General features: G+C 43.1%; 2 protein-coding genes across 2 annotated transcripts in view; one reads left to right on the top strand and one right to left on the bottom strand.

Moving 5' to 3' along the window:
• Positions 1–14,968, bottom strand: part of TMEM199 (transmembrane protein 199) — a 24,233-nt gene extending 9,265 nt beyond the window's left edge. The window contains exons 1-5 of the mRNA XM_056558729.1: positions 14,707–14,968; positions 12,304–12,377; positions 5,721–5,810; positions 3,066–3,105; positions 238–350 (exon numbers count right to left, since the gene is read on the bottom strand). Of these exons, the coding sequence (XP_056414704.1) occupies positions 238–350; positions 3,066–3,105; positions 5,721–5,810; positions 12,304–12,377; positions 14,707–14,878 (489 nt within the window). The 5' untranslated portion in view covers positions 14,879–14,968. The remainder of the gene's footprint in view (positions 1–237; positions 351–3,065; positions 3,106–5,720; positions 5,811–12,303; positions 12,378–14,706) is intronic.
• POLDIP2 (DNA polymerase delta interacting protein 2) overlaps positions 14,925–21,498 on the top strand; it is a 22,350-nt gene continuing 15,776 nt past the window's right edge. Inside the window, exons 1-5 of the mRNA XM_056558728.1 lie at positions 14,925–15,140; positions 16,952–17,033; positions 19,239–19,336; positions 19,466–19,562; positions 19,807–19,882. Of these exons, the coding sequence (XP_056414703.1) occupies positions 14,980–15,140; positions 16,952–17,033; positions 19,239–19,336; positions 19,466–19,562; positions 19,807–19,882 (514 nt within the window). The 5' untranslated portion in view covers positions 14,925–14,979. The remainder of the gene's footprint in view (positions 15,141–16,951; positions 17,034–19,238; positions 19,337–19,465; positions 19,563–19,806; positions 19,883–21,498) is intronic.

The following is a 21,498-nucleotide window of genomic DNA, read 5'->3' as shown; positions in this document are numbered from 1 at the left end:
CTCTGGGTGAGATTTATCAAAACCCGTGTAGAGTAAGAGTGGTGCAGTTGCCCATGGTAACCAGATTGCCTTAATTTATAAAGAGACCTGTGAAAAAATAAAAGAAGCGTTCCGATTGGGTGTGATGGGCAACTCCACCACTCTTCCTCTACATGGGTTTTGATAAATCTCCCCCTCTATTCCCCGTTCTTAGGTCATATAAATCAGGAGATGTTGAAAAGCTCAAACCTTACTCACCGCAGCAGACTCTGTGAAGACATACTGACTTCCAATATAAGTGCATGCAAATGCAGCTGCAACTGTGACTAAAAAATTGAAGATTGTAATGATGATCTTTTTTAATGGCCGCACTGCAAAAATTTAAAAACATGGTTATAATACAGATCATTGTGAGCATATATCATGTAGTCTTATTCACAGTGAAGATTTAGTGGCAAAATGATCGTCTGATTTTGCCTGATCATGCCATATGCTTATTTTTATTAGATGAACATGGCAAAAAAAAAAAAAAATCAAATGTAGCCAATCACATTTTAATAAGACATCAAAGAGGTACGCTACGTTAAATGCTTTTTCTGAAAATGTACCGGTCTGTGCCAGTTCTGATATCACCATACATTCAATTGTTAAACCTGTACTTCCTGGCCGAGCAGTTGCTCAGTACTACATTTCCCAGAATGCATTGATTCCCCTCAGGTCTTCATTGTAGTACTCCCACCCTGCCTATTCCCCTCCCACAGCTGATGCAGAACTTCTCATTTCACAGCAGACAATCGTAATTAATGTTGCAACATCTGCTGTATATATTCCCTTTCTGCTCCTCTGCCTGTGGCATCATTCATCACATGCAGTAAACACACTTAATTTATCCCTTAACCCCTTAAGGACCCGGGCTTTTTCCGTTTTTTCATTTTCAATTTTTCCTCCTTAACTTTAAAAAATCATAACTCTTAAAAATTTTCACCTAAAATTATATATAATGGCTTAATTTTTGCGTCACTAATTCTACTTTGTAATGACATTAGTCATTTTACCCAAAAATCTACGGTGAAACGGGAAAAAAAATCAATGTGCGACAAAATTGATGAAAAAACACTATTTTGTAAGTTTTGGGGGCTTCTGTTTTTACGCAGTACATTTTTTGTCAAAAATGATACCTTATCTTTATTCTGTAGGTCCATACGGTTAAAATGATACCCTACTTGTATAGGTTTGAATTTGTATCACTTCCGAAAAAAATCATGAATACATGCAGGAAAATTTATACGTTTAAAATGGTAATCTTTTGACCCCTATAACTTTTATTTTTCTGTGTTCAGGGCGCTTTGAGGACTCATTTTTTGCGCCGTCATCTGAAGTTTTTAGCGGTACCATTTTTGTTCTGTTCAGACTTTTTGATCACTTTTTATTCACTTTTTTGTGGTATAAAAAGTGATCAAAAATGCGCTATTTTGGACTTTGGAATTTTTTTGCGCGTACGCCATTGAACGAGCGGTTTAAATAGCAGTATATTTTTATAATTCGGACATTTCCGCACGCGTCGATACCACATATGTTTATTTTTATTATTATTTACATAATGTTTTTTTTATTTTTGGAAATGCCGGGTGATTCAAACTTTTATTAGGGGAAGGGATAATTGAAAGGGTTAATGATTTTTTTTACACTTTTTTAATGCAATATTATAGCTCCTATAGGGGGCTATAACATTGCATTAACTGATCTTTTACTCTGATTGATCCATCTCCATAGGAATGGATCAATCATTGTTTTCGGCGATTGAATGCTCAAGCCTGGATCTCAGGCTTGAAGCATTCATTCGGCGATCGGACAGCACAGGAGAAGGTAAGAAGACCTCCTCCTGTGCTACAGCTGTTCGGGATGCCGCGATTATACCGCGGCGATCCCGAACAGCTCCCTGAGCTAGCCGGGCACTTTTACTTTCGTTTTTAGCCGCGCGGCTCAGCTTTGAGCGCGCGGCTAAAGGGTTAATAGCGCGCGGCACAGCGATCAGTGCCGCCGCGCTCTATTAGAGGCGGGTCCCGGCTTCACTATGACGCCGGGCCCGCCGCGATATAATGCGGGGTCACCGTGTGACCCCGCGTTATATCGCAGGACCGGGACTCATGACGTATGCATACGTCATGGGTCCTTAAGAGGTTAATATTATATTACAAATATATATGCGCACATTACAGGAATAGGCTGCAAGGGTTGGTCATAGGTGGTGACATTACTCTGGGAATGGGACTAGAGTTCAGAGACCAGATCCAGCCACACCTCCTCAGACAGCAGTGGATGATGCCTTGTCTTGGGAGAGAGAAAGGAGCTGGAGAGCTAGAGACAACACTACACTGACAATGAAAGAACCACACAACTAAAGCCAGTACAAGTTGTGATAACACTATATTAGAAAGTTATATATCTTGGTGATAGTCTTATTTTCTCATATTTGAATGCCCCTTTAGGGTCTATTCACACATACAGTATCCCATGCATATATGACATGCAGGATTTGAAGCTGCAGATTTGAAGGTGTTCAGTCATTTAGTTTACATTGAAATCTGCAGCTTCAAATCCTGTGCATCAAATATGTGCAGAATACCATATGTATGAATACACCATACTTTAATTAGGTAGCAAAATCTACAAAAGCAGATACACACGTGTAAACTTACACTTAGGGTGTGTTCACACGTGTATTTTCTGCTGCAGATTTGCTTTAGCAGTTTTACTGCCCATTGAAGTCAATGGGTAGCAAAAATATGCACATGTGAACGCACCCTTATGGTCTATTCACACGTACAGTATTCTGCACAGATTTGATGAGCAGGATTTTATGCTGCAGGTTTCATTGTAAACTGAATGGCAAATTGGCAATTTGGTCCTACAATTATCTCGTGTACGGTCAGCTTTATGCATTGCACAGGTAAGACAATACGAATAACAATCATCAGCTGCTAGTTACAACAACAGAAGGACCACAACAGGAGTTTTGACAGACATCAATGATAGTAGTTTAAATATTAACAGTTCAAATATTATGCCCAGAAGGGTATCCTTACCTTGTCTTCCAAGGTCAGACAGAGTTCCATGCTGACTGCACTGTATAAAGGAAATAAAATATAGTTAGTATGTTATAGAAGAAAATATTCATTAAAAGCAAACTAAATGACACATTATGGACGACATTTATCGTTGTCTTTAGACTTTTTGTAAAAAGGTGCAAAAAAAAGCGCAAACACACTGAAAAGTCTCTAAAACTACACCAGCCCAGACTTAGCTTTTTGGTGTATGTGAAGAGAGAAATTTCAGAAAATGTGTCCTGCACAAAATTTATGAAATGCTCTGTGAACATTTAATAAATTTGGTGCTCCTACACATTACCAGCACACACAAAAAAAAAGGTGTAGAAAAATGCTTCAATTAAACCTACAATGATAAATGCCGGCCTATGACTTTAAAAGGGGTACTCTGCCCCTAGACATCTTATCCCCTATCCAAAGGATAGGGGATAAGATGTCAGATCGCAGGGGTCCCGCCGCTGGGGACCCCCGGGATCTCGGCTGCAGCACCCCGCTGTCTTTACTGCACAGAGCTAACTCGCTCTGTGCGTAATGACGGGAAATACAGGGGCCGGAGCATCGTGATGCCACGGCTCCGCCCCTTGTGATGTCACGGCCCACCGCCTCAATACAAGTCTATGGGAGGGGGCGTGGAGGCCCCCTCCCATAGACTTGCATTAAGAGGGAGGGCTGTGATGTCAAGAGGGGCAGAGCTGTGACGTCACAATACTCCGGCCCCTGTATCGCCCGTCATTATGCACAGATCCAGTTTGCTCTGTGCAGTAAAGAAAGCGGAGTGCTGCAACGGAGATCCCGAGGGTCCCCAGTGGTGGGACCCCTGCGATCTGACATCTTATCCCCTATCCTATAGGGGATAAGATGTCTAGGGACGGAGAACCCCTTTAAAGCTACTTTCACACTACCGTTGTCATGTTCTGATTGCACCGTCTTTTTCTCCCGCTGAAAAACAGCGCAGCCCGACAGACATATTGACTATAATGGGGTCCATCGGGACCCACTGTTGTCCCCCGTCAAAAATGAAGGCCATCAAACGCCAAAAAATAAAAAGGGAGTATGACGACCGTTCTTCACGGGGCACAACGGCAGTGTGAAAGTAGTCTAAGATTGCACTACATTTTTTGTACTGCAGTCATTTAGAGTCTATAAACACAAATGAGTGGGGAAACACAGGAGCCCCTCCACTAATAAAAATTACAATCGGCCAATTTTTCTAGTAAAACAAAAAAGAAACACATTTGGTATCACTCCATGCAGAAATGTCCGAACTATTAACACATACGCCAGAATCGCCAATTTTTGGTTAAATCATATATATATAAAAAATTAAAAAAAATTATTCATTAGTGTTCAAAAAAAAATCCAATTTAAACAAAAGTAGTAGAAAAATAGAAAAGTTAAGTAAATATGGTATCGTTTTAATCATATTAACCTACAGAATAAAGATAACATGTCACTTTTACTGTAAAGTGCACAAAGAAAAGATGAAACAAAAGTTGCAATATTTTTTCTCCCTCCACCCCCCCCCCCCCAATTTTTCCCAGCTGTAGGATCCCCTGCGATCTAACACATACCCTATCCTTTAGACAAAGAATATATTTTCATGCACAATAGTACTCCTTTAAATTCTATTCACACGACAGTATCCTGCGCAGATTTGATGCGCAGGATTTGTAACTGCAGATTAGAAGCTGTGCTTTGTCATTTAGTTTACATAGAAATCTGCAGCAGAAAATACTGCACACCAAATCTGCAAAAATACACAATACAATGCATTAAAGGAGTATGCTCCTCTTCTAAAAGTAATTGCATTTGCTAAAGGCCATTTTGCATGACTGATTATCGGGCAAATAAGTTCCCAATAATTAGCCTGTGTACAAAAGTCAATGATCAACAAAAAAACAAGCAAATGGTTGACTGGATATTTTGAGTGGCCAATAAAATCATCATTATAGGCCTAACATCACCCTGTGTAAATAGGAGATGTACGGCCAGTAATTATGTTTTTGAATGGCTGCATGATTGTTGGTGGTGCCAGAGGTCGGGGTTCCACCACTCATAAATTGAGTGCAAATCCTAACGATATGGCATGAATTTAGGAGATGGGAATATCCTATCTAAAATATTCATGTTTTTCTAAATATTTCCATATTTATATGTTAATGAATCGTGCTAAAAAGTAGAGCTGCACTTTATAATAGAAATCTAGTCAAAATATTTGTCTGGTTACAAGCGAGAAGATCCCATTGGTTAAGTCTGTGGTCTTGAAATACGGCGCCCAGAATTCTTTCAGGGCCCATTCATACGGCTAAATATCCGCCCAGAGCAAGTGCTGATGATTCTTGCTTGCTCTTGCCGGTGCTAGGACCCCTCAAAAATGCACCATCTTCATAGACAGCAATGCATTTCAGAGCAGATACCGCTACAATTGAATTTCTGAGCAGAATTTTCCAATGGATTCTGCTTGAAAATTCTGCAGTGTGAATGGGCCCTAAAAGAACTCTATTTTCAGCACTCTACAGACCATCTCTCTGTAATGAACCAAGTCCAGAGACTTCTCACTGGTATCTAACCACTTGGATGACTGATGTCCTTATGTCTGTTGACAGTTCAATGTCTTAAAACAGATAATCATACCTGAGAACTGACATTCTTTGTGATCCTCTTGTATTCCTCATTTGCCAGCTTAGCCTTTATCTTCTCTAGGCGAGCCACAAGTTCTGGGTTCTGAAGGAATACAATTTTACATAATGAGATTACAAGCAAATTAACTAATGCCATATAAGCTACATTGCCCCTTTTTCAGTTATTTAAACACCTAACTGTGTAAGGGCACTACAACAAAGGGTCAAGGATTCTGAGCTCAAATATACAATTCAAGTTTAAGTGTTCTGATTGAGATCTGCAGTTAGTACGCAGGGCATACATCACATGCTGGTGCGAGTATAATGTATCCAGCTTCTCTCTGCACTTATGCTGTGTCTTGGCCACTTATAATGGTTGATTTCCAACTTCTTTCATTTAAATTGTAAATATACCTTCAGAAATCTTCCGCCACATAATACAGGTATGTCAGAAGTTGTGATCCCAACCAAACGATAAAGTGAAGGGGAAGAAGTTTTCATCAGAGGGCCGTCTCTCCTCACTGGCTTTAGACCTGTTTATAGACTTTCAACACCCAGACTCCCACAGATAAAAACTATTCAATTTCTTTATCACATGTTGAATGTCTTATGAAACTGCAACAATTTATACATTTAAAAAGTTCCTTATACATCTTCTATGGTCATGCAGTAGCAAGACAATAATGGGGAAAACAAACACAGTAATATGGTATATAAATTCCCATTCCCCAACAATGTACAAATAGAAAAACCACCACAGAAAGAATGTAATCTAAAAGTAGTGCTAAAAACCAACATCCTTGGCTATGTTTACACTGTCCTTACAGATTATATTTTAGCCCCTTAACGACAATTGACAAATGTACGTCATGGTGCCGTGGTACTTAACGAACTATGACGTACGTTTACGCTCCGCCATGACCGCGAGCACCGGACCGGTGCTTGCGTCATGTGCGGCAGGTCACGGCTGCTGTCAGCAGCCAGGGACCCGCCGTTAATGGCGGACACGCGTGATTGAGATCATGCCATCTGCGGCAGTGCTGTACTATAAATGGATGATCAGATCACCCGCAGCACTGCCATGGGAATCCGATCATCCATAATGGCGGACGGAGGTCCCCTCACCTGCCTCTAAGATCGAGCAGAAGATGACTGATAACACTGATAAGTGCTATGCCCTATGCATAGAACTGAAGAGTATTAGGAATCAAATGATTGCTATAAATAGTCTCCTATGGGGACTATTAAAGTGTAAAAAAAAAAAATTTTTTTTTTTTTAACCTTTTAAGGACCATGGACGTGTATACACGTCCAATGGCCCTTAACCGGGTATGACGTGGGCTCCTGACTCGAGCCCACGTCATACCGGCCGGCCCCCAGCTGATGCCTGTAGCTGGGGGCTGGCGTTAATAGAAGACATGCGGCAATCTCTGTGGCCGGCTATTAACCCTTTAGATCGCCGCTGTCAAAGTTGACAGCGGCGTCTAAAGGTGCCTGTATTCAGTCCCTGGTGGTCCAGTGGGGACTAGAAGTGTAAAAAATAAAGTTTGAAAAAAGTTTAAAAACACACACATTAACCCCTTCCTTATTAAAAGTTTAAATCACCCCCCCTTTTCCCAAATTCCATATAAAAAAATATATAAACATAATAAAAATAAACATATGATAATCGCCGCATTCGTAAATGTCCAAACTATAAAAATATATAATAAATTAAACCGCATGGTCAATGGCGTACGTGCGGAAAAAGTCCAAAATAGCGTATTTTTGGTCGCTTTTCATACCATTAAAAAAAAAAATGGAATAAAATGCGATCAAAAAGTCCGATCAAAACAAAAATGGTACCGTTTAAAACTTCAGATGACGGCGAAAAAAAATGAGCCATCATACCACCCTGTAAGTGGAAATATAAAAAAGTTATAGGGGTCAGAAGATGACAATTTTAAATGTATTAATTTTCCTGCATGTAGTTATGATTTTTTCCAAAAGTACGACAAAATCAAACCTATATAAGTAGGGTATCATTTTAATTGTATGGACCTACAGAATAAAGATAAAGTGTCAATTTTACCGAAAAATGTACGGCATAGAAACGGAAGCCCCCAAAATTTACAAAATGGTGTTTTTTTCTTCAATTTTGTTGCACAATAATTTTTTTTTTCCGTTTTGCCATAGATTTTTGGGTAAAATGACTGATGTCACTACAAAGTAGAATTGGTGGTGCAAAAAATAAGCCATCATATGGATTTTTAGGTGCAAAAACAGAAAAACACTGTCCTTAAGGGGTTAAATCCCCTTCCCACATACAAATGTAAATCATCCGTTTTTCCCATTTTATCCCCAAAAAAAGCATTAAAAAAAAATGTTACATGTTTGGTAGCGCCGCGTGCGTAAAAGTCTGAACCATCAAAATATATATTGTTAATTATCCCGTACGGTGAATGTCGTAAACGGAAATAAAAAAGTCCAAAATTACAACTTTTTTGTCACATTTTATAAATAAATAAATTTAAAAAAAAACAATTTATAAAAATTTTTAAAGTAAAACCTAAGCAAACTTGGTACCGATAAAAACTACAGATCACAGCGCAAAAGATGAGTGATCATACTGCCCCGTATACGGAAAAATTAGAACGTTATAGGTGGTCAAAATAGGGTAATGACAAACATACAAATTTTTTAAAAATAGTTTTAGATTTTTTTTAAAGCGGTACAATTATATAAAAGCATATACGTTGGGTATCATTTTAATCCTATTGACCCATAGAATAAAGAAAACATGTCATTTTTACCATTAAGTGTACAGCGTGAAAACGAAATCTTCCAAAATTTGCTAAATTGCAGTTTTCTTTTCAATTTTCCCACATAAATAATATTGCTTTGATTGCGCTGTACATTTTATGGTAAAATAAGTTATGTCATTACAAAGTAAAATTGGTGACGAAAAAAAACAAGCCCTCATATGGGTCTGTGTATGGAAATATAAAAAAAAAAGAGTTATGATTTTTAGAAGGAGAGGAGGAAAAAAACGAAAGTGCAAAAATAAAAAAATGGTCCTGGTCCTTAAGGCCAAAATGGTCCTGGTCCTTAAGGGGTTAAGCAGAAGCCATGACGCTGTGTCGGATGCATTGTTGGTCAAACTAAAAGACCAGATCAAACTAAAGACACTGACCCCGGTGTCATGTGAGGTGTCAGAATGGTGCTGCATGCTGTTTAACTGTATTTACACCTTGTGTTTACATACAACAAATCTCTCCCTGTATTTGATACTAGCTGAGTACCCGGCATTGCCCAGTTTTTCCTTCCTAATCCTTGTTGGGGAGGAAAATCAACAAAAGAAGGAAGCTTTAGAGTTCATATCCCATCCTCATATATTGTTGTCATATCCCAACCCCATAGCCCGTCCCCATGCCCCCTCCTAAGGTGGGGCTGATTTGTGATGAAGATATTGTAAGCTGAAAATAGAAGGGGATGTGGGACGGGGTGTGATTTGCAAGCCAGACCGATGCACAAAAAGGGTAGACAATAAAAGGGGTGGGGCTTAAACTGTTGGTGTGTCTTTGTGAAATGGGGTGTGGCTTGCAAGCCGGATTGACACATTCATCAGGAGAAGCAGAGCGGAGCTTGTGGAGTAAGGTAACGGAAGTCCCATATACCGTATTTATCGGCTTATAACACGCACTTTTTAGGCAAAAATTTGTAGCCTAAAGTCTATGTGCGTGTTATACGCCGATACACCCCCAGGAAAGGCAGGGGAAGAGAGGCCGTCGCTGCCCGCTTCTCTCCCCCTACCTTCCCTGGGGTCTAGAGCCCTGCTGCCGGCCCTTCCCTCCCCCTGGCTATCGGTGCCGGCGCCGATAGCCAGGGGGAGAGAAGCGGCGCCGACAGCCAGGGGGAGAGAAGGGGCAGCGGCACCCATTGCCGGCGCCGCTGCCCCGTTGCCTCCCCCCATCCCCGGTGGCATAATTACCTGTTGCCGGGGTCGGGTCCGCGCTGCTGCAGGCCTACGGCGTGCGTCCCCTGCGTCGTTGCTATGCACGGCGCGGCGCACTGACGTCATGCGCCGCGCAGCGCATAGCAACGACACAGGCCGTAGGCCTGCAGCAGCGCGGACCCGACCCCGGCAACAGGTAATTATGCCGCTGCCGCTTCTCTCCCCCTGGCTGTCGGCGCCGCTTCTCTCCCCCTGGCTGTCGGCGCCGCTTCTCTCCCCCTGCCTATCGGCGCCGGCACCGATAGCCAGGGGGAGGGAAGGGCCGGCAGCAGGGCTCTAGACCCCAGGAAAGGCAGGGGGAGAGAAGCGGGCAGCAACAGCCTCTCTCCCCCTGCCTTTCCTGGGGGTGTTATCGGGGTATACACGCGCACACACACGCACCCTCATTTTACCATGGATATTTGGGTAAAAAAACTTTTTTTATCCAAATATCCTTGGTAAAATGAGGGTGCGTGTTATAGGCCGGTGCGTGGTATACCCCGATAAATATGGTACTTGCATGGAACTTGAAACAAAAACCCATGTTTTATATAAGGATGTAGGTAAGGGTTAATTAAACTATCATATATTTTTATTTGACATATAAGTAATATGTGTACCAGGTATTATCAAAATATCTCCATAGTTCCCATAGACTTTACAAAAACCCCGACCCTGGCAAATGGGGGTGAGTAAGGGTTAAATCACCTATCCTATGTTTGTTGTTGACATATAAGTAACATGTGTGCCAAGTTTCATGTTAATATCTTTAGCCGTTTGGACTTGATGCTGGAACATACACACACATTGAGATATATATATATATATATATATATATATATATATATATATATATATATATATTTATATATATATATATATATATATATATATAGAGATAGATATAGAGATAGATATATATATATATATATATATATATATACACACATACACACACACACACACACACACACACACACACACACACACACTAGCTGAGTACCGGGCGTTGCCCATTTTTTCCTTCCTAATCAATGTTGGGGAGGAAAATCAACAGAGGAGGAAGCTTTTGACTTCATAACCCGTCCCCATATATTGTTGCCATATCCCGTGCGCCTATCCCGACCCGTAACATGTGTGCCAAGTTTCATGTTAATATCTTTAGCAGTTTGGACATGATGCTGGAACATATACACACACACAGAGTATATATATATATACGGTATATCTCGATTGATATATCTAGTCCCGAAATATGAACCTGTGCAACACAGTCTGCTGCTCACTTGAAGAAGTCCTGAGCATGGATCCTATTGTAACCCTACCTGCTCTCTGTATTGCAGATGTTAGATTAGACAGAAGACTGCAGTTAAAAAAGTCACATGAAGCAGCAATATGCTTATGCTGGAGGTGTGCTGCGCCACTTCATAAAGATCTCTTACTCCTGACAAACAAGTGAGGAGCACACGCTGCAGACGGCACACAATCCATTTATTTCTCTGGCAGCGCCAAAGAGACCTGAGTACAGTACTAGGGCATCTCTGGCACTCCAATAGGAATGAATGGAGTGTGTGACGTTTACTGGTAGATGACACACACTCCTCACTGACAGCCAGGGGTATTGTTCTAGAGAAAAACCTCTAAGTCAGAACAACATTAAAGCGCAAATACTCGTCATGTCGGTTTACATTGTGGATTGTTGCTCAAAAGGGAATTATAAAAACAAGACTGGGCAGCTCTACTATTACAAACAATTGCAATTTGCACAAATAAACAAAAACAAAACTAAATCTGGAGTAAATGCCTTGAACCACACCTTTTTAGACAATTTTGCCTGACAAATGGGCATGACCTACCAGAAAGGGAGCGTGGCCTTATTGCAACTTTAGGAGTCAAAAAGCACTGGATTTTAAAGGAGAACTCCAAAATACAAAAATTGTCCCCCATACTGGCGGCAGTGAAAAAATAAATAGATAGATACCTTCCTTCGCTCCCCCGGTGCCTCCGGTAACAAGCTCCGGTCTCTGCCGCAATCCTCTTCCTGGTTGCCGGTGGTCGGCGAGTCATACTGCACTCAGCCAATCACCGGCCGCATCGATGTCCAAACTCGGCCGGCGATAGGCTGAGCGGCAGTGTGAGAACGCTTCAAGACACACAACTCTTCACTACACCGGCACCTGCTGCCGGGGCCGAAAACGTCACACTGCCGCTCAGCCTATCGCCAGCCGAGTTGGGACTTCGCTGCGGCCGGTGATTGGCTGAGTGCAGTATGACCAGGAAGAGGATCGCGGCGGAGACCGGAGCCGGTTACCGGAGAAGCGAAGGAAGGTATGTATCTATTTTTTTTTTTTCACTGCCGGCAGTATGGGGGACAATTTTTGTATTCTGGAGTTCTCCTTTAAGTGTGCATTTTTAAGCCAACCAGTAGTTGGTCAAAATTTTGAACTAGACAATCTAAGGAAATTCTCCAGATTATCAAACTGCCTTCATTGCAACCTTAGGAGAGAGAAAAAAAACAACAACAAAAAAAACAACACTGCAATAAATCTGATCTGTTCCTAGACGGTCTAAAAATGTGTAAATCTGGGCCAAAGCGTTTGTATTTATAAATGATTGAATTTACCCGTTTAGGCAGCTCGACCACTGGTAAATGGATCTCACTACCTTCCAGCAGTTCATGCAGGTACATATGGGAACCTGCAACAGGAAAGGAGAAGGAGGTAAACATTCTTATTAAAAAATATATAGATATATCAAGACAACACAAAAGAAATACAGGGGTGTGGAAATCCTATCGCCCGACACCCGGGACATGCAGTTTCGGTGTAATGAAGAAAACTGTGTCACTGTAGCAGAATGTGACACACTATCGGCACTTTTCTGCTTTACTGCCAGCTCCCTCTCACTTCCTAACCCTAAACCCAATTTTAACCCCTAACAGGGCTACGGGTCACAGGTTTTTTTTTTCACTCCACCGGGCAGGTGAATTCTCCAGGCATTTAGCCAAGCTTTGGGCAAGCAGGGCTAAATGTCTGAAGGATTCACATATGACGGGGTAATCTGACTTGCCCATCACTAAACTCTATAGAACGCAGATGTATGCTGCAGCCTATAGGGAGCCGCGCAGGACATCAGCGTCCCTTCGTAGGTGCGTGCGATGACATCACTCATTGCGCACAACTACAGCAACAGCAGCCACCGCTGGGCCAGCCGAGATGCCGAGGGCACCAGGGGATGGAGGACAGGTAATGCATAGCAGGGGATCAGAGAGAGGAGGGAAGGGAGGGGATTTGGTAAATGAATGAGTGACTACAGGGTTGAAATACAATGGCACAGGAAGCATCAAAGGGGGGAAAGATGTGGCACGTAGGGTGATGAAATGACACAGGGGGATAGCAGCCACATTTCTAATGCTGATACTGGTATTACGTAGTGCAGTCGACACCCATGGGGGGAAATATCTACCTTACCTGCCTCCCAACTGGGGAAACACATATATATATATATGAAGAAATAGATGGTCCAGCGCAGGATAACGTGCAATAAAAGCCAAAATTTATTGTAGATTCAAGCCATAGGATAGCAGGACACAAGGTTACGCGTTTCAGCCGGAAAAACCAGCCTTACTCATACCAGCCGGTTTTTCCGGCTGAAACGCGTAACCTTGTGTCCTGCTATCCTATGGCTTGAATCTACAATAAATTTTGGCTTTTATTGCACGTTATCCTGCGCTGGACCATCTATTTCTTCATTGCTACCTTGGTGTTGGTTCACACGGTGCCGTGCGACAGGCGTCTGGCTGGAAGGGTGAGCTGAGTTATCCTATACATATATATATATATATATATATATATATACACACACACACACAGTGGTCCCTCAACATACAATGGTAATCCGTTCCAAATGGACCATCGTTTGTTGAAACCATCGTATGTTGAGGGATCCGTGCAATGTAAAGTATAGGACAGTGGTCTACAACCTGAGGACCTCCAGATGTTGCAAAACTACAACACCCAGCATGCCCGGACAGCCAACGGCTGTCCGGGCATGCTGGGAGTTGTAGTTTTGCAACATCTGGAGGTCCGCAGGTTGAAGACCACTGGTATTGGAGGTTATACTCATGTGTCCCCGCCGCTCCGGACCGTCACCGCTGCCCTGGATGTCGCCCTCCATCGCTGTCACCGCGTCCCCGAGGTGTCCCTGACGCTCCAGCAAGGCCTCTGCTTCCCCGGCATCCTCGCTCTCCGTCACCGCCATCACGTCGCTATGCACGCCGCTCCTATTAGATGACGGGACATCGTGTGCAGCGATGTGATGACGACGATGGAGAGCGCCGACAATGCAGGGGATCCCGAAGCTGAAGCAGTCTGCGCTGCCGGATAGCCGTTTATGCGATGGCTCCGACATACAAAAGCATTGTATGTTGATGCTGCCTTCAACATGGAATGGCCTCTGAGAGACCATCGTATGTTGAAATGATCGTATGTCGGGGCCATCGTAGGTCGGGGGGGGTCACTGTATCTGGGGCCCTATTTACATACTGGGGGAGCCCGACCTGCCTACCTACCTGAAAGGGGAGGACTTACTTAGGCCCTATCCACCTAGTGGGGTGACATACTGGTCTGCCTATTCATAAAGACCTTATTTACAGACTATTTTGGTTGAATTATTTTATGTACCAGGACAAGTGGATGGTCATGAGGGACAAGTAGGTTCTGCAGATGTTCAGAATCAACTTCAATAGGGAATAAATAAATAAACGCAGTATTTCAGTCCAGTGTGAACATAGGGTACGTTCTATGGATATATTCGCGCAGATTTTGCCTTCCCTATCCAGGGTCTCTACAGAGAAGATGATGTCCTGTACCCCAATAGAAGCCCAGCAGCAGGCTCCTTCAACATATCAGGGCATGCTGGGAATTAAGTTTACCATCCGCTAGATAACCGCAGGTTAGCGAACAGTGTGAAAAAGTAGCATCCTTATGCATCATGTGACAAGGTGACCCGAGAGCTTCCTCCTGACCTCTTTCCCGTAGCAGGGTATGTAGTTCCCGTAGGACCCGGAATGATATGAGGGACCCGGCTCCCGCCTCCAGCACACCCTGTACCGCAGCCCTGGAGTCCGGAGAGAAGCCATCCTGGAGCTCACGCAGCGGCCGCAGTAGCAGCTCCGTCACCCGGCACTGACTCGCCATCTCCTCTGAGGAACACAGCGCAGTGACTTCTGGGAGGAAGGTCGGCGTCTACTAGAGCGCGTCTTGCGTGTGACGTCATACGCACAGCTCTCCGGAGCACCATGGCGGCTTGTGCAGCACGGCGCAGCCTGTCGGTGCTCACCCGGTTGCTGCGGGGAGGCCTCTCAAACAGTGTCGGCGTTGAACTCCGGCAGTCTCGGTCCGCTCTGCTGAGGCCTGTCTGCGGCTGTCGCTTTCAGCAGGACCGGACGCTCTCCTCTAGGTAATGCGGCTCTCATTATATACGGAGTGCTGTGTGTGTACAGGTTTCTACTAGGGGTCGCGCCTGGTGCTGTAGAGCTGCGCGGTACCGCACTGACCTTACGTAACAGCTTACCGTGTGCTGACACTGGGGGGCGCTGTGTGTGTGTATGTAATCACATTGCCTCCAGCACTAATCTGTGGAAGGTGACCCGGCGGGTGGAGAGCACATCACCCAGTGCTGACTGAACAGCCTGGAAATAGTCCGAGCTGGAGGGAGGCCAGATGTGTGGACACAAGGCAGCACTTGGCACAGAGGCCTATGCCAGTCTCTACTAGGGTCATGTGTATAGTGCCAGCGTGCACTGCCACTGTGTGTATACTCCAGTGTTTTCAAAACCGTGTGCCTCCAGCTGTTGCAAAATAACTCCCAGCATGCCCAGACAGCCAAAGGCACACCATTATGAAAACACTGGTATACTCGGAAGGCCAAAGTAGTGAAGTAGTCTGACACAACAACTCCCAGCTGCTACAGAAGCCCCCACAACATGGTAACTTACCTGCGTCGTAGGGGTTGTCCCACAATTAAAGGGCCACTGACATTTAAAGGGTAGCTCCCACCATCCTATCCTGAGTGCTCTTGCTCGAACACTAATCCATCTACTCTCTATGTGGGAAATTTATTAAAACCCCTGCAAAGGAAAAGTAGTGCAGTTGCCCATAGCAACCAATTTGGATTGCTTCTTGCATTTTTCAGAGGCCTTTAAGAAGAGATTTGATTGGTTGCTATGGGCAACTGCACCAATTTTCCTCTGCACAGGTTTTGATAAACCTCCCCCTATGGGACTGACAGATGGGTACAGAGCTTGGATATATTTTTCTATTTTTCTCTCCTAAAGCAAGTGAAGGGGTTGGCAGAGCACCTGCAACAGAAAACATAGTTTCCCTAAAAATGAGAAGGATTAGTCATGTTCCTGATTGTGTATAATGGGAGGCAGTTTTAGGCTGTGTACTCATCCACACAGTATTTTGAGCCTTATTTTAATCAGGATTTTATACCAAAACACAGAAGAAGGTGCAAATTTCTCTTACAGCTTTTCTGTTGATTCCAATCCTGGTTTTGGTGAAAATACTGCCCAAAACGAGGACCAAAATCTGTGTGCACGTAGCCTTAGTCTTGTATGCTAAACACAGAAAAGGCTGCAGATAACGGATTGTTCATTGTGAAAGCTTACACAAAAACCAATGATCTATTTTCCCACCTTACATTGATAACATTGAGAAAGCGTTGATAAATGTCTGATTCTCACTCCCTGTCAATGTCCAGACAACATGATGCGGTAGAGAGTTTTGAAAGCAGTGCTTGGAGTAGTGTAGGCCATAGTCATATATCATATTTATTATTCCTGTGTATATTTGTATATAATTCCTTAAAGGGGTATTCCAGGCAAAAACTTTTTTTTATAGATCAACTGGCTCCGGAAAGTTAAACAGATTTGTAAATAACTTCTATTAAAAAAATCTTAATCCTTCCAATAGTTATTAGCTTCTGAAGTTGAGTTGCTGTTTTCTGTCTAACTGCTTTCTGATGACTCACGTCCCGGGAGCTATGCAGTTCCTATGGGGATATTTTCCCATCATGCACAGCTCCCGGGACGTGACATCATCATTGAGCAGTTAGACAGAAAACTTCAGACGCTAATAACTATTGGAAGGATTAAGATTTTTTAATAGAAGTAATGTACAAATATGTTTAACTTTCCGGAGCCAGTTGATATATATAAAAAAAAAGTTTTTGCCTGGTATACCCCTTTAACACTTTTGTCATCCTAGAAACCGGCCAGAAGGTAAAGTCTTGGAGACCGTGGGGGTTTTTGAGGTGCCAAAGCAACAGGGGAAATATGAAACGGGTCAGGTAAGGATATCTGATAGAAGGCTGAAAGACAGATGTGACTATTTAATTCAACTTACATGCAGTCATTTTGCTAAAAAAAAATTAATCTTAAAGGTTGGCGAACATAAATAAAATTGCTTAAGAAATTCAATGGTATGTTTACACCTTTTTGTAAATTTAAAGCAGCATATAAAACTGTACAGGGGGCTTAGTAGAAACTATCTGCACATTCCTTGGGGGACATTTATCAATGTTGGCGTAAGGTAGTAAAGATTTTACCCCTGTTTGCTTGGTGTATTGTTTGCACAATTGCTCAAAATTTAGCAAAAAGGTGCAGAGGACTTGATAAATTTTGCTCAATTATAGAAATTAGTGGGCTGTAGAGAGAGGTTTAAGCTACCGTGTTTCCCCGAAAATAGTACCTACCCTGAAAATAGGCCCTAGCCGGATTATCGGGGTGGGCTGCAATATAAGCCCTACCCCGATAATAAGACCTAGACCAGTGGTCTCCCACCTGCGGACCTCCAGATGTTGCAAATGTTTGCAACATCTGGAGGTCCGCAGGTTGAAGACCACTGACCTAGACAATGCCCGGGCTGCAAATATTAAAAAGCAATCTTTAACTTGCCTTCATCCTCCGTTCCCCCGTTGCTAAGGAACCGGCCTCGCTGTCCTCCGCTGTTCTCGCTCGCCGGCATGCTTCTTACATGACAGTCGGCTCAGCCTATCATCCATCGCCAGAGGCGGGACATCGCTGCGGCTGGTGATAGGCTGAAGGCTCTGAGACGTCACAACACCAGGAAGCAGCAAGAACAGCGGAGGGACCATGAGGCCGGTGCCTTAGCAACGGGGGAACGGAGGACGAAGGTAAGTTAAAGATTGCTTTTTAATATTTGCAGCCCAGGCACAGGAATAGATACAACGCAGCGGCTGATAATTATTTGGCGGGGGGGGGGGGAGAGAAGCTGCACTCGCGGGTGACAAGTGATCAGTACCCCGATGTGGCGATTGTGGGGCGCAGCACTGGGCTGATAAACCGGCGGAGGGGGGGGGTAGGGACGTTGGGGGCATTTACACCCCCCCCATTATCATGTGATATGCGCAGATCGCGCATATCACATGATGATAATGGGGGGGGGGGGGGGTCAGTACCGTGGAACCGCCATGTTGTTCAATGTGCATACCATAGATAAATAAGCCCTACCCTGAAAATTAGCGCTAGTGTGTTTTTTGGGGCTAAAATTTATATATGACCCGGTCCTATTTTCGGAGAAACACGGCATGTGCTCTGGCATCTGACACTTTTGTACATGTATATAGAAATAAGGGGAGTGAATAAAACTTAACTTTCATTCTGTCGCTAAAAGGTATAGAACATATATATGTGATTGTGTTATATAGAGACACTAGTAATGTCTCCCCTAGATAAAGACGCAAACCAAAATAAACAACTGTTAAACGAGCTTTGTCAAGCAGGGTTTATTTGCGCCTTTTGGTTTACACATTTCTGCTGATTTTGAGTTGCAATCCACTGATTTTGGCAATATACATAATATGGAAGGGTTTTATCAACTGCGCCTTTTTGTGAAAAGGTGCAAAAAAGGCGCAAAGCCACTGAAAAGTCTCTAAAACTACACCAGCCCAGACATAGCTTAGGTTTATGGTGTATGTGAAGAGAGAAATATCAGAAAATGTGACCTGCACAAAATTTATCAGATGCTCTGTGACCATTTTAATCTGGTGCTCCTACACATGATCAGCACACAAAAAAAGGTGTAGAAAAATGCTTTACTTACACCTACAATGATAAATGCCCCCACTGTCTATATGGTATTGGCAGGTTGGGCGCTGAAACTAATGGCATGGCATTGTTTCAAGGCATTTCTGTATGGATGAGAGCTGAAGTGTTCTCAGAGGCCACAGGTTGTCTTCTAATAATGTATACGTAATGCTAGTTACATTGTGCTAGTAATAAGGAGGGAGATTTATCAAAACCCGTGCAGAGGAAGAGTGGTGCAGTTGCCCATAGCAACCAATCAGATTGCTTCTTTCATTTTCCACAGGCCTCTTTAGAGGCCTGTGGAAAATGAAAGAAGCAATCTGATTGGTTGCTATGGGCAACTGCACCACTCTTCCTCTGCACGGGTTTTGATAAATCTCCCCCGAGATGTTTCTGTATGTACATTGTCTTGCAATATTCATTATGTAATTGTTTTTGTTACACAGCTCTTCCTGCACAGCGTCTTTGGATATCGAGGTATCGTTCTATTTCCATGGCAGGCAAGGTTATACGATCGAGATGTTGCATCACCTGTCTCAGAAAAGTGAGTTTGGGTCTTACTTTCGGCCTTATGAGATTTCAATAAAAATAATTTAGTGTGATGATGTCCAATATACACTTTCTATAATGTGAAAGTGCAAGTAACCTTTATTTGGCTGACTCTTATCTTCAGGTCAGAGACTTCAACAGTTCATGGCTCCAAAGAGGTCAAGGGCAAAACACACACCTATTACCAAGTCCTAATAGATGCAAGGGACTGTCCCCACATAGTAAGTGTGATACATTCATAGGAACTGGATTATAAGAGTAGAAGACATGTGCAGCAGGTTTGATGAAAAAAAAATATCGCAAATCTAAATCCGGTTGTTTCTGCAACATGTTCAGATATTGTTTTGTAAAGCAAATGCTGCTTTTCATCATTGTATGTTTTTGTCAAGAGATTTATAGCTGTATGTAGTAGAAACAGTGCTGATAAATCTAAATGTCTTTATGTCTTTATTTTTTTTTTTTCAGTCACAGAGGTCACAGACAGAAGCAGTAACGTTCCTTGCAAATCATGATGATAGTCGAGCTTTGTATGCAATTCCTGGTAAGTTGTGTTTCTAGTGTTTCTAGTCCTGTGCCTCCTGCTATTGTGTAAGTACAACTTCTAGCATGCACAGCCAAAGGGCGAGCTGGGAGTTGTAGTTATGTAACAGCTGGATCCACACCTCTATAACTCCCAGCATGCTTTTTGGCTGTCCGTGCATGCTTGGAGTTGTAGTTATGCAACAGCTAGTGGCACTTTTTTCCTCCTAGATGTTGCATAACTACAACTCCCAGCATACACAGACAGCCAAAGGGCATGCAGGGAGTTGTAGTTGTGCCTACAGCTGTTGCATAACTACAACCTCCAGCATGCCCTTTGGCTGAGCATGATGGGAGTTGTACGTATGCAACAGCTGGATGCACACTTTTTGATAGAAAAAAGTGCCTCCAGCTGTTGCATACGTACAACTCCCAGCATGCACGGACAGTCAAAAGGCATGCTGGATGTATGTTGTAGTTTCAGTAAGTTATCCGCTCTGAGTTGTGGAAAATGCACCGTGGCTCAAACTTGTAGTGGGAAACTCGTTGTAGACCTGACCGTGTGTATTAATTGTAAAAACACCACACTAAACTACACTACACCTACACAAAATAAAGAGTAAAACACTACATATTTTCACACACCCTTACACAATTACAATTTATCCCGAACACGGAAATAATCCATATGTGGAGGTAAAGTGCTCTACCGGAGCACAACAGGGCTCAGGCGTGAGAGCGCACCATGTACATTTGAGACCTAAATTGGTGATTTGCATTAGAATAGCTGCAACGGTTCAGACATAAACGCAATTAAAAAAATGCCCACGTGATCCCATTTTGGAAAATACACCCCTCAAGGAATTTAGGAAGGGGAACAGTGAGCATTTAGATCCGACAGATGTCTGACAGATTTTTGGAACAGTGGTCTGTCAAATGCCAATGGGGTGTAAATGCTTTCGCACCCCTTGTTACATTCCTTGAGGGGTGTAGTTTTCAAAATGGGGTCACTTGTTGGGGGTTTCCACTCTTCTGGCACCATGGGGGCATTAAAAATTCAACATGGCCCCCAAAATCCATTACAACCAAATGCACTCTCCAGAAGTGGAGCGCCATCCCTCTTGAGCCCTGCCGTGCGCCCGCAGAGCACTTTGTCCACATATGGGGTATTTCCATGCTCAGGAGAAATTGGGTTACAAATGTTGTGGGGCTTATTCTCATTTTACCCCTTATAAAAATGAAAAATTAGGGTTTACATCAGCATTTTAGTGTAAAAAAAAAAAAAGTTTTCATTTTTACGGCCCTCTGTTCCAAAGATTTTTGGATTGTGGTTTCCAAATGCTCACTGCACCCCTTATTACATTCCTTGAGGGGTGTCATTTTTAAAATGGTGTCATTTGGGGGGTTTCCACTGTCTGGGCACTATGGAGGCTTTATGAATTCGACATGGCCCCCAAAAACTATTTCAGCCAAAGTCTGTCCAAAAGCCAAATGGTGCTTATTTCCTCCTGATCCCTGCTGTACACTTTACCTCCAAATATGGGATATTTCCATACTCGGGAGAAATTGGGTTACATATTTTGTAGGGCTTTTTCTCCTTTTACCGCTTTATAAAAATGAAAAATTAGGGGTTACACC

This window comes from Hyla sarda, chromosome 2, assembly GCF_029499605.1.
Source record: "Hyla sarda isolate aHylSar1 chromosome 2, aHylSar1.hap1, whole genome shotgun sequence".
Lineage (NCBI taxonomy): Eukaryota > Metazoa > Chordata > Amphibia > Anura > Hylidae > Hyla > Hyla sarda.
The sequence above is the reverse complement of the archived record's forward strand: the minus strand, read 5'-3'. Positions and strand labels throughout refer to the sequence as shown.